Source organism: Silurus meridionalis, chromosome 4 (genome assembly GCF_014805685.1).
Source record: "Silurus meridionalis isolate SWU-2019-XX chromosome 4, ASM1480568v1, whole genome shotgun sequence".
Taxonomy (NCBI): domain Eukaryota; kingdom Metazoa; phylum Chordata; class Actinopteri; order Siluriformes; family Siluridae; genus Silurus; species Silurus meridionalis.
Window position 1 is genome coordinate 27,357,209 of NC_060887.1, and position 14,069 is coordinate 27,371,277.

General features: G+C 36.5%; 2 protein-coding genes and 2 non-coding genes across 4 annotated transcripts; all 4 read right to left on the reverse strand.

Annotated features, from left to right (window-relative positions):
• Positions 1-702: 702 nt before the first annotated feature.
• cfap418 (cilia and flagella associated protein 418) lies at positions 703-6,414 on the reverse strand. The gene is made up of 6 exons (XM_046847127.1): positions 5,782-6,414; positions 3,195-3,288; positions 3,035-3,093; positions 2,758-2,823; positions 2,343-2,438; positions 703-1,320 (listed from the first exon to the last, which is right to left on the reverse strand). Exons 1-6 carry the CDS (start codon positions 5,925-5,927, stop codon positions 1,158-1,160), a joined length of 624 nt encoding a protein of 207 aa, XP_046703083.1. The 5' UTR covers positions 5,928-6,414; the 3' UTR covers positions 703-1,157.
• Positions 6,415-7,000: 586 nt separating this feature from the next.
• Positions 7,001-7,082, reverse strand: trnas-aga. Its single transcript has one exon. It is a non-coding gene; the product is annotated as a tRNA-Ser (tRNA).
• Positions 7,083-7,395: 313 nt separating this feature from the next.
• On the reverse strand, positions 7,396-7,467 carry trnae-cuc. Its single transcript has one exon. It is a non-coding gene; the product is annotated as a tRNA-Glu (tRNA).
• Positions 7,468-8,855: 1,388 nt separating this feature from the next.
• Positions 8,856-12,841, reverse strand: cd83 (CD83 molecule). The gene is made up of 5 exons (XM_046847125.1): positions 12,053-12,841; positions 11,794-11,924; positions 10,611-10,845; positions 10,036-10,142; positions 8,856-9,849 (listed from the first exon to the last, which is right to left on the reverse strand). The coding sequence occupies exons 1-5, from the start codon at positions 12,096-12,098 to the stop codon at positions 9,706-9,708; spliced, it is 663 nt and encodes a 220-aa protein (XP_046703081.1). The 5' UTR covers positions 12,099-12,841; the 3' UTR covers positions 8,856-9,705.
• Between the last annotated feature and the right edge of the window lie 1,228 nt (positions 12,842-14,069).

Here is a 14,069-nt window from a genome sequence, read left to right on the forward strand (position 1 = left end):
GCATAATGTAATACCTGCTCAGTGTATATGAACAAATATATAAATACACACCTTGGTACAAAAAAGTAGTAGTTAGAGTTAAACTTTATTTTCATTAAAAAATTCCATTTTGGCTCCAGGCAGTTAGTCTCTCCAAACATTACGCTGAAATACTTTGTCATGCTTCTTGTAAAACTTGCCAACAGTGCCCTGAGTTTTCTTTCTGATGTTGCAATTCAGTTAATCCCAGAGCAGTTCAATAGGATTTGGGTCAGGTGACTGAGCAGTTTACTCTCTAAATGGATACATGCTTCAGGTCATGTTGTATATTGAAGTTGTTCCAATAAACTACAGTCCAGGTGGAATTGCATGGTGTTGAATTATTGTATGCTAGTTATGCAAGTTCAGTATTCTTTTTACTTGGAATAAATCTCCAACCTTCCCTGCATCTCCATTGTTTGACTGTAGGTGCAGAACAGCTGGGCAACACATCATCTCTTCTGTTCTCTGTCTTAGAAAAGTACTTCTGCTATAGCCAAAAACGACAAACTTGAATCATTCACTGTCTAATTATTGTATGTTTTCGACTTTTACATAGTCTGTTGCACATAAACCAAGTTTATAAACTTGACAGGCACTGCATGTTTAAGAAATTAAAGTTTCTATAATCAAAACAGCATTTCCAGTCAAAATAATTCAAACAACAGATGGGGGAAACACTGATTTGCCATTTATGTTTCATTTATTTAACTTAAATTAAGCATAATTTATGAAAATGCATTTTTAGTTGTTACACAGGTTTGACTAACTAAGCGATTACTAGTCTGTAGAGAAATACTTAGACATTATTTATGTAGTGCAAAAAAATATTACAAGATCCATAACAACTGATTTTCGCAGTATTATCCATGTCAAAATAAAATCACACATTATAATTATTTAAATATTTTAATCTTATAAAAGAATGAATTCAGTTGACCGTTCACCACTTTACTCAAACTGCAATGCATCTATAATATAAACATAAATTGCTTTAATGAGACAATAAACACCTGATGTTTCTAGTGATCATCTGGAAAAATAATATAGAAAATATCCAGCATCTTCTTTTCAGTGGAGAGCACATCAGGTTTTTTTTATGCCTTTCAATCACTGAATTTGGAGATCAAGTACAAAAATCAGCAAGCTGTGTGTTTGCCACAAACCCACTTGAGGTTAGGTATGTGTCCGAGTTCAGACAGAATGACAGCAGAGTGCCAGCTACACTGGCACGCATACGCCCGTGCGCCTCGTCTCCTCTTCAGCTTCACCTGCAGCTTGTTACAGTCCGGCATGTTGTTTCTACAAGACACAACATATGTTGCAAACATGTTATGTTACAAAGCGTTTCACTACATGTCGTACTCTGTATGAATGTGTACGTGACAAATACAATTTAAATTTGAAATATACGTACACACAAACATTTCTGCAAATCTTTGAAATTTCAGAATGAATGCAGAAATAATTAAGCCTGAAAAGCAATAACAAGCATATCCAAAGTGGTAAAAAAAATCTGTGTGCACAGTTTACAAAGAATTGTGTCTTGTAAAGGTGCACCTGCTAATAAGTTAAACATTTAACTATTGGCATCAGAGTTATCACTAGTGGTTATCTGTAACAACTTTTCTACATCTCGCCCTCATTCATTTCTTGTACTTGTTGCGTTCCACATGGAACTTGTTTCCTGGTATAACCAGGATGATTTATTCTGATGAGTGTTAAACATCGTGACATTTTAAACGCACACACTAAAGTACTGTTTCAATTCTACTTGTGTAGACTATAAACAAAGGATTTTTGCACACAAACACTACACTCTAACAGCATTTTGTCTTGTTAAATACATTGGAAACAAACTCACATTTGGCCCCTTCTTTTACAACTCACTCTTGCTTAATTGTGTCACTGCATGAAGTCAATAATGGAATAATTGCAGCTGTGATCATATCAAAGAAATACTGAAAATAAACCTGTTAAACATTAAGAAAAATAGAACAACCAGACAAAGCCTGCGATAAGAAAATGCTGCAGTAACGTGGAAAATTTATTTATCAGATTTATCAGATATCAGTCTGCATTTTCATGTTTCCACATCAGTGGCGTTCGTTCGTCACACTCAATGTACTACGGCATACTTATTTTCTGTCTCGTTTTAAGGTTGTGCAAAGACACAGATGCCATTACAGTATCCAATATTGATAGAAATTTATGTTTTAAATTGAACAAGATAAATGCAGATAATGCAGTTTGTGCATAGGCACAACAACTAATACTGCCCTCTCCTGGCCAAAGAGCATTACCCAAATAATACACCACCATACCTGAAAAACAGATAGTCACAGGAAGAGTCCCACTCCTGATCGTCAAACATAACGACACGAAAGTCACAAGATGTACATCTTAATCTGTCACAAACCCTATGAAAGTAGATAAAGTGAATGATATTGTACTTGTCTAATTATACACAGATCTATCATAAACTTTATACACATTCTAAGACAACCAATTTTGCAACAAATCCTTTCTGAATTTCCAGAAACATGAGCAATTAATAACAGGAGTAATACTGAGAGACAGACAGTCGTCTCAGCATAAATGGCAGAAATGTTATTAATTACAATTAAACACCAGCATATAAGAAACACAGAGAGAGGACATCACAGAATAAAGGTCATAGTCGATCTCTTATAAGCAGGTTCACGCTGCAGACCTGGAATACGTTACGATAACACTCACTTTTGCGTAACACTTGTTCCCACACCCCTTGCTATAGCGCTTCCACCCAAACACACAGGGGAACACCTGTTACAAACACACAAAACAAATGCTTTAAGGCTACATAAAAAGATCCAATCAGAAATTATATTCTAGACCTCAATTTCACTTTGATTAATGCTCTAGTTTCCCCCGTTTCTTCATATACACAATTTATAGACAGTAACTGATTAAGTCTCTGGATCACCACACACTGCCCAGGAATTCGAAGTATAAAAACACTCAACAATCTACGTACGTTTTAAAAGCTGTTTGAGAACAAGACTCCACAGAGCAGGTTTTTGATAAAACAGGTCTCTGTTAATATATGGGGAAAGAAAGAGTTAGACACTGTGCACAGGATTCGCTGACGTTCCCAAATTATCCGGCATGCCGTAAAAAAACATTCACATACTCACGTGTGAACTGGAAGCTGGATAATCATCATCAAGTATTTCTTGAAGCACAGCATCGATGTCATCAACTCCTTCAACTTTATATGTATCTGAAATGCTAGCAATAAATGAGCACCTTAGTTTAGTGTTCTACAAAAAAAAATACAAAATAAATTCTCATGTGGCCAGAAACTGACCCAGACAAATGCAAGTCCACGACCCAGACACATAGACGGAGACAGACAGACAACTTTATTTATCCCAGGGGTAAATTGTAATGTTACGAAGCCAGTTCAAAGACATACAACAAAGTAGACGAAAAAAAAAATGTAGAAGGATATTAGGCATGGGTGAATGAAAATGATCACAATGAAAAAGCAGGTAGATTTATTATTACGTAAAACTTGATTGTATATACAAGTGGGAATTGCAGCAGTGAAACAGGTGGAGAAAAAGTCAGACTACACTTATACAAGTTTTTGTACGTGTAACAATTATTGCACATAAATTGCCCAAGATATTAACATTGTCACTTTATCTTAAGTTTGTAATCTTGCGTACCAGTGTAGATTTATTCATTTCTAGAGACTCAAAGCACTTTTGTACATCGCTCTGGACAAGAGCGTCTGCTAAATGCCGCAAATGTAAAAGTAAACATTATATAAGTGTGGCATGAACATCTATAACTATAAAATATATCATATTTATCCATATTTATAGTGATGCCAGAGAAGAGATCCCTCTCTTGACACAAAGCAGAGTTATTGTAAAGTTTAACTGGCAGAAAAGACTTCCTGTAGCGTTCTTTATCACAAAGGAGCTGAAGAATTCTTCTGCTGAAAGTGCTTGGTTGTGGAGGGGACGTGAGGTGTTCTGCATGATGGTTAAATGTTTGTGTAGCATCTTTTGCTCTACTACCAACCCCAAGCACTCCAGGGGAAGTTCCCAATATTGACCTAGCCTTCTTGAGTTTGTTGATTTGTCCCTGCAGAAAGCAGGAAAAAGAAAGCAGAAAATTCGTCCTACACACTTCACATTTTTGGTACAGATCACACTTCCCTGCTTTAACACACACACACACACACACACACACACACACACACACACACACACACACACAGCAACCAAGATAATGATTGCAATGGATTTGCTGTAGGTTAGACACATGCCGCTTCTCCACCTTCCGCTTAAGGATGTCCCACAGGTGCTCAATAGGGTTCAGGTCTGGATACATACTTGGCCACATTGTTTGGGGTCGTTGTTGTGTTGGAAAACTAGCGTTCGGCCCAGTTTCTGAAAGGAGGGCATCGTTTTCGGCTTCAGAATGTCATAGTACATGTTGAAATCCATGTTTCCCTCAATGAAATACAGCTCTCCAGTACCAGCAGCTCTCATGCAGCCCCAGACCATGATGCTACCACCACCATGCTTGACTGTAGGCAAGACACAAATATCTTGGTTCCCCTCACCAGGACGTTGCCACACATGTTGGACACCATCTGAGCCAAACAAGTTTATGTTAATGTCATCAGACCACAGGATGGTTACAGTAAGTTATGCTCTTGGACAGGTTGTCTGCAGCAAACTGTTTGTGGGCTTTCTTGTGAGCCAGCTCCATTAGAGGCTTCTTCTGGGATGATGACCATGCAAATCGACTTGTTGCAGTGTGCGGCGTGTGACCTGAGCACTGACAAGCGGACCTTCTGCTTCTGCTACCTTTAAAGTAATACTGGTAGCACTCATGAGTCTGTTTTTTGAAGCATGTTTCTGCAGCTGATGCACAATATGAGGACTCAACTTCTTTGATCGACTATTGCGAGGCCTTTTCCGAGTGGAACTCATCTTGGAAAAAACTCTGTATGACCCTGGTCACTGTACTGTAACTCAGTTTCAGGGTCTGATCTTCTTATAGACGTGTTAGAAGAAGGAAAAACGGGCAAGCGTAAGAATATGAGCGATTTTGACAAATTTTGATGATGAAACGACTGGGTCAGAACATCTCCAAAACTGCAGTTCTTGTGGGATGTTCTCGGTCTGCAGTGGTCAGTATCTATCAAAGTGGTGCAAGAAAGGAACAGTGGTGAAACAGTGACAGGGTCATGGGCAGCCAAGGCTCACTGACGCATAGGGGAGTGAAGGCTGGTCTGTAACTGCTGAAGATGTTAATGCTGGTATTGCTTGAAGGACTGTTTTGGTAGCAAAAGGGGGACCAACACAATATTATACAGGTGGTCATAATGTTATGGCTGGTTGGGGGGTATAAAGTTATGCCTGGTCAGTATATACTAGATATAGACTCTATATTTTTCTTTTAGTGAGCAGAATACAAGGCTACACATCGTTCATAGCAGACAACAGTCTGTAACTGTAAGTCCACTTAATGTTATGTGAAAAGAAAATCAATGGGTGCAAATACAGAGAATAATGTTACCTGGCTGCAGGGCGAGCTAACCAATTATGGCTACAAAATTAAAGGACTGTATTATCTAGGTATCGTGATGTGCACAGCAATTTAAGAACAAATCAAGAAAGATGTCCACAATCCATTATAAGATGCGATAGGGACATAAGCAGGTTGCAGTTGCAGGCAGACATGTGGTAATGTGTGTACCTGTGCACGAAGTCTTTACTTCTTTGTTGTCCATGGTTGTCTTGTTCTGCTTTTACAGTGCATGATGAAGCTCGATGCGACACAGAAATCTCTCGGCAAAACTTTGCTTCCACCTCGTCTAACAGCGCGTCCAAACTGTCCGCCATCTTTGGGTTGTGTTCCAATCCCTCAGTGTGCTCCCTTCTAGGGGATTTAGGGATTTCCGCCAATTCACAAGTCCATCGAATCCGTAATTCGGAGTCTATGCAGTGTTAAAGTTGATGGGTTGGTTATTGTCTCGTCTAATAATTTGACTCCATAAAAAGCTGTTTCCGACCTCTATTGACGTTAAAGCGCCCAATCAAATTGCACCATGCGGGATGAATCGGAAATAAGGGGATAAGAACGCTGTAAATAAGGGGTGTCCAAACTTTTTTTCCTGACAGTGTACAAAAAAATACACTAAGGACTAGGACACTCACAAGACGTGATGTATACTGCCTTACTTTTAATGCACTAATATTGGTAAAATCAATCAAATGCAGGTAAATTACGTTTAGTAATTAAACATGTTTGAAAAAAAGGGAAAAAAGCCTCCATTACAGCTCTCCATTAGTAGATTTTTATTTAATTTTTTACAAAAAGGTTGGCAGGTAATTATTTAATTAACAGACTGGCTCGTCTCTTTGATTCCGCCATTTCTGGTGAACCTGAGCACATTTTTTTCTTTGCTTGCTTGCGTTATGAAGGCGCTGCCTTGTTCAGGACAGTAGCTCCACCTAGTGTTGAAACCCATAAGTACAATACATTAAGCGCAAATATTATGTGAGGGCATTAGACCATTATATGTTTAGACTTTAATATAAGCCAAATAAAAATGGATGGCGGCCATAGTTTGGACATCCCTGCTGTAACGGCTCCCACAATACTCCAAGTGTCGTTTGTTTATTTGTGCTTTATCTATAGTAGCATATTTTGGAAAATCACTACGAAAGTGTCTATTTGCTGTTGTGTTGAGGAACATTTATATAAGAACGTGTGTCTGGCGCCGCCTAGTGGAAACTGAAATAAGCAGGACAGCCTCTTTGTGGCTGCTATTTTACTAGTTATGTAAAGCAGCTTTACCGCGCGGATAGTGTTTTGTTGGAGGTCTTGCTTTTACTTGGTGCAGCGTGTAGAGGGGCTGGTAGTACTGGAGTGAACAATGTATTTTGGGGAAACAAAAAGCAAAAAAAGATGACGTTGTCGGCAGGATTCGAACCTGCGCGGGGAGACCCCAATGGATTTCTAGTCCATCGCCTTAACCACTCGGCCACGACAACATGGAGGCGACGTCTACAAAGACAACTTTTAAAGAAATGGTAGAACGTGTGGCACGTTTCTATATAAATATTTCATGAAATATTATTATTATTTGATAATTGATATTTGTATAGTAAATATGTCGGTCTGGTCAGGATGGCGGTAGATAAAGTTTATGCCGGGAACACAGGACGAAACGGGAATACATAGAGATGACGTAGGACTTTAAGTGCTAAACATTAAAATACAATGTTGAAATAATAATAAGTATTAATGATGAGAAAATTATAAGTACTGAGACATAAGATATTACACTCACTACAAAAAGATCAGTTCCCTGACCGGGAATCGAACCCGGGCCGCGGCGGTGAGAGCGCCGAATCCTAACCACTAGACCACCAGGGACATACAAAGCGCGCCTACACATACATTTTATAAACATGCAAGCTCTTCCTGAAGAGGCAGCATGTCCCCGGTAGATGGCGTCAGTTGTTGAGTATAGATCAACAACACTGCTGAATCTGGTCAGTTATCTAAGTATTATATTTGTATATTAAAGTATAAACTATTCTGTAGTGAGACAGCAAATTGCACCCCTCCAAACACTCTTCGACCATCACTCTACATCAACAGCACTTATGCTGCTATCGGACACTTTTTTTTTTTTTGCAAATATCCACAATCAGCAATACACAAACAATAATTTATAAGTGGTCATTGTCTATAAAAAAATAGTTAAAACTCAAACTGTATGACAAAAGTATTACTCTTTTTTTTTTTTTCTGTAGATTCATTGTACAGACTGTCTCACTGATTTTAATTATGCCATAGCCAACACACATTTAAATGCATCCTCAAAGATGACTGTTCAGGCAGTTCAGCATAAGACCACATGCAAATTCTGTTCTCACTTATGCAACAAAATTAATTCAATAGTTTTTAGATAAGATATTGCTTCCAAAGAGCTGTAATGTTTTTTCTGATTAATAACTTAGAAAACGGTAAGACATGAACATGCTCAGTATTCAGTAAGGAAGATGGTATTACTACACAAGGCGATGGAATACAGCCATGCAATAAAACTAAAACATTTCAAAGAATATTTCTTATTACTGAAATAAAAGTTTGTTTTTATTTATTTACATGACAAAACCTGTTGACACTTATGAAGTGTTTATTATAAGAAGTCCTTAAAACACATTACATGGAATTTAATTAAATTCTTTATTGCCATTTAAAAAAAAGGCTATTAAAAAAACTAAGTAATCATGCTGATGTAGTGGGCTAACACTTTTCATATTTAACAGAGCACCAGTTTGTCTTGGTGCTGGTTATTCACATGTCCAGGTCTACATCTCTTAATCTGACAATAAACCGCTTCTGTATTAACTCTATTTAAACAAAACCAGGCTGTATTGTATTTTTAAGCTACCAAAAAAAAAGTAAAGAATAGATGTGTGTAAGGTTAGATTATAGAAATATTACAGCAAACCAAAAAAATAGAAATAATTGCCATGGTACGTGAAGTATATTGCATATAAAAAGTGTATAAAACATTTATAGTTAATTAAAATATATTCATGATTTGTCATTATGCCCTCCATCTCCTATCCAGCTTCACTTTTTTGTTGTTATATTATTAGGCAGATATTAAATATAAAAATAAGATATGTGAGAGCACACAAGTTTTACATTTTCTGTGATATTCAGAATTCTGAAAATTACAGGTTTTCATGAACCAAAAATTCGTTTTGGTCTTGCATGTACAACAACCACAATAATTTTGAATTGAATTAATCTATTTATTAATTTATTCTGCAAATTTACCCAGACTGCCACATGTAGTGTAAATGCAATAACAATAAAAAATAAACAATGACAATAGAATCAACAACAATAATGTGCAAGTAAGCATATTAAAAAAGAGAGAATTAATATTAGTATTGTCATTGTCGTCATTATTATTATTTTTATTATTAATACAATCAATTAAGTCATTAGTGCAAAAATAGCCCTTAAAATGGGCCAAAAGGTATAACAATTACTGCATAATTTTAAAATAAGAAATATTCTACTGACAATGAGAACACAAAAACACAGGAACTTTCTCAGTCATAGGTTAATTCAACACCCATCGCACAGGCCTTATACAGACAATTATAACACCAAGACATAAAAAGAAAATATAATGTGTACTAACACCTGCCCAGCTCCTCTCCTCTAATCATCCTGGCAAATTTCCACTATACACACAAATGTGGTGCCAGAGCTAGAAGTTAGAATCCATTTTAAAAATGCTTTTGGTACCGAATTTGCACATTTTATATTCATCATCCAAGTTTTGCCTTTTCTGTATAACTGTGCAAAATTTAAGTTGAAACGTTTAGCTTAAATAAATTAAAGCAATGATACATAGTACAATTCAGCAGGATAACGCCACCTCAGTCTTCTCCACAATCTCCTCCTCCTCAGTACCTCTGGAAGGAACACCATACATGTCCAAAATTCACTTTTACTTCTGAACTATATCTGCTCATTAGATAATGTCCACATAGCACCATTTTTCATACATTCATGCGTTCATACATTCATTAATCACTTCTCCTTCCTCTTCTGTGACTGGATGAGACCATGATGATTTTGTCACACATATTGCTGCGGTAAAATGCTGCATACAATTCCTTTGGATTCCATTTTAATGATTGAGTGTTTCATTTGATGTATTTTCTTCGATGTTTCTTTTGAGAACTTGCTTTTGTGTTTTAATAATGTGTTCTTCAGTGTTTTCTAAAGAAAAAGAAAACATTAAAATAAATAATTTGGAAGTATATTGACATTGGCATGTTTAATAACATTTTGCATATTGCACTGATATTTACTTCTTGGTCTTTTAAAAGACTATTTGTTTGCTTGGTTTCAATTATTCTACAAACCAGAGCAAAAAAAAAAGGCAAAAAAAAAAGTGTTACTTACATAACTTACAAACAGCATCAGCAAGGCCACTATAAGTAAAGTAATGGCCAGTATTTCATAAAATGTATCCTGGTAATTTGATGTTCCAACATCATTATTGTAACCATCTAAGGAGGACAAAACAAAGGTTTAGTTACAATCAACATTGCACTTCTGGCAGAAACACATAAGCATGGTTGAATTCAGGTGTCCCCATGATGACCCATGTCCCTAATATGAGTATCTGCTGCCAAAAGTATTAACATTTAAATAGGTAAAAAAAGCCTTCATTATCTCAGAACAAAAAATAAATGAAAATAATAATTAGTCAAGAACCATTTCTGAAGAGTGCCAAAAGGTTTTCAGTAATAAGTATGGTTCATTGAATAATTAATGGTTCATAGCTTGCAAAAGGGTTCTATTTACCCAATTTACCTAGGTCGAAGAAAGGTTCCTCCAAAGTGTAAAATTTGTAAAAGGTTTTTACTTTTTTATGTAAGTCTACAGGCTACATGTTTTTATTCCAGTCAGTATATGATAAGAGCTTCAGATTTCAATTTGTCACTTGAAACCATGTGTCATGTCTTTACACTCACCATAGACCATGAGATCAATCTCTCCCTCCTGATGCTGATGACCAACAGGAGCAGACAATAAGCACAGATATCTCCCAGAATCCTGAAGCGTCACATTAGGCAAAACAAGGCTGTGTGAATCCGCTAACAGCATTACATCTTGCTGCACGCCTTTGTATCTATGAACAGTGTCGTTATGATGGGAAAGCTTCTTCAGCACTAGCCCAGTTAACAGGCGAGAGGGAGCATCACTGACCTGAGAAATAAAATGCATTGAATTGAATTAATTTATTGATCAGGTCAATTGACCTACTTAATAACAAGCAAAAGAACACTGATGACACCTTCTCTTTTATTTGGGAACAACTGAACACCCAGGATATGTCTCACCATGTTGAACCCGGAGTAAAAACTTAACTATCCAAACATAACAAATTAAACAAATATAAACTAATTAGTAGAGAAATTACTATACATTTATTCTCACTGATGCCAATGCGAGTTCAATTTACACTCTTTGGCCACTACGTTAGGTAAAACTAGCTTGTGCTAACACTCATTGCCCCTGTTATCAAGTTAAAGTAGGGAAGAACAGACAGCAGTGCTAATTCACATTTACCATATTTAAAAGACAGGTGATGTCATGGAAGTGTAATGATGTTTACAAATGATGGGAATAAGCATTTTAATTTTGTGACTAATGCCAGTTTTTTTTTTAAATCTATTGTGGCTTATTCATTTATTTAATTCATTCAATTTATTCAATTCATTCATTTATTAATGTAAATTATCAAACTATAGTCAGAACATCAGAGAGACCTGAGATTGACTACAGATTTAGGGATATTAGGACGGGAAAAAAAGTCGACTATGGAAACGATGTTCAATCAGAAATAGGCAGAGAAACATGTTTATCCTCCATGTGTTCAGAGATCTTATACTTTTACTAATTGACTTTTAATGGTTGAATATCTCAGTATATATGTGATACAGTATAACAGACAGAAAAAGTCAGTGATTGTAGAACCACCACAAAGGTTACAAAGGTACAAATGAGTGTAGCTCAAGATGGTCCAAACCTTTTGTCTAAGAACAACCCCACATCCCATATGAAACCAAGACAAACATACAAAGCATAACGAATGACATTACTGAGGTCAAACTGGAATTAAGATTCTGAGAGTGCATGTCCAGGTAAGCTTACCTTGTACCAGATGACTGACTTGTACTGGACTCCAGGCTTGGACTTGGCCAAGCAGTGCAGAAGTGCATCTTCACCACAGATAGATTGGGTCACACGATTCATCCTGCTATCATTACTTCTGACTCCTACACCTGTGTACATTTAGGACAAAAATTCATCAAAAAAATCACAAAAAAAATCACATTCGTGGCCAAAACACCACCACCAACAACAACGTCTAAAGAAATATCAAAACTAGTAAAAGATTAGTCATGCTTACCAAATGTGAGGAGCAGGATTAAGGACAAAGCATTATTATTTCCCATGGCAGTGAGACAGACAGAAGTGCACTTTACTACTCTCCCTTTTAATACTCGACCAAAAAATGAAACCAAGATATTGGGGAATCCCAAACAAAAAAAAAAGCAAATAGGTGGCGTCACCGAGCACTTCTCTGAGGTTGCTGATAATGACAGCACGGATTCTATTTACTGTAGCGATTTGTGGTAAGTAATAACCCTTAAGATCTTTATTTAAAAAAACATCGAAACGTCGATAAAAGACAGCGAACGCGACCTATGTCGCTCTTTCTCATCCGTAATCTTTATAAAAACGCACCGATTCCGCATTTTTGCCTCCTAACCACGTTACGTCAGTGTCATTTTCGTCATGGAGCGACGACAAGGCCATTTTGAGGAACTTGCTTTTGTAGAACTCAATTTTAACGTTATTTCTACAGCGCTTTAGGCGTGAAGCTAGTAAATAAACCACTTGCTTAATAGGTCGAGAATATCACGTGTGTAGCACGTGACCAACTCAGACCTGTCTGCTTTACCTACTGTATATTTGGCAGACATTTAGCTTTTAATGTGTATTTAAAGTATTTAAATACTGGTTTAAATACAGGCTTTTGTTTGTAAACAAATTTCACCTTTGCGTATAGATATTCTGAATATTGAATTACCTAACGCTGGGGAAATCCTCTTGGAAACCCCCCGAAGCACAGGGAATTTACCCCACACTCTTCTGACACACCGAGAGTCCTCAAGCGGTTATTTACATGTTCACCACGTGGGTAGCAGCAGGGGGAGGAAAAATAATAGTACTCCCCTGGGCAAAAAACCCCTCCAAATTATTAAGCTTTAATAGTCTTTTAAAAAAGATATTGGTCAAAAAGTTCACGAGAATTAAAATACAAATCCACCCCTGACCATTCCTGTATCACCTTTTACTTATTAAAGTTTGGTGAAAAGACAAAAACAGCCCTGAAGACAAACAAGACAACACATTACAGGAAATCAATGACTTCCAAAACACATATGGCAACAATTCAACTATTAAAGCCATTACCAATTTGTTTCCATTATGTGGGGTGCCTGTGTACATCAGTAAATCATTATCATCAAACCAAAAACACAAAAACTTTGATCTCATTGTCGAAATGGTGGGAACAAGATGTGAGAAACAAGTTGCCCAATGGTTTTACTGGTCCTTATTGGTATTCACTATCAGAACATGTCCCTAATAGAAGGCAACAAATCACCAGTAGAGTGATTATTACAGTTTTTATTTCAAAGCAGCACAATTCCCATTATAACCATTAAATGTCTGGGTGTAAAAATAGCACACAACACTAAAAGATGTCTAAATGTACAAATAATTTTTTTTTATTTAAAGATTAGTCATTGTTTTTGTGTCTGCCACACCCAAATGAAACCTGGATTAATAGAGAAATATTTCGCCAATGGCAACAAATAATGCTAAATATTATTAAAATCCTTAATATCCTAACCCTACATTTCAAGTGACATTACATAAAAGCTTAATCTTTTGCCATCTCATCCCAAAGAGTAGTACTATTATTTTACCAACTACAGCCAAAAACATAAATCTGTAATGTTTGAGCCCAGAAAAAAAAATAGGTAAGAGTTTCTTCTTACATCCTAAGACAAATGGAGAAATAAGGGAGAATATATAGGATTTTTTTTTATTTTATTTTAATAAAAATGAAACTATTTTTTTGTTTTACAACCAGGTGTGAAAATGAGCTCACAAGGTTTAATTAGCTTTTCCAGAGGTCTAAGCTTTGGCTTGCACTCTACACTATGACAATGGACAAATGACATTGGATGGTGAAATATTGTATGTTTTCTGTTTGATTTTTTTTCTAGCTGTATCTGCCTCAGTGCCAGAAACCACTGAGATGTATTCCTGTCAAGAAAGTTCACAAACACTTAAGTCGGAGACCGCAAGCAGAGACACAAATTGTGAACAAAACTGGAATGCTGAACACATTG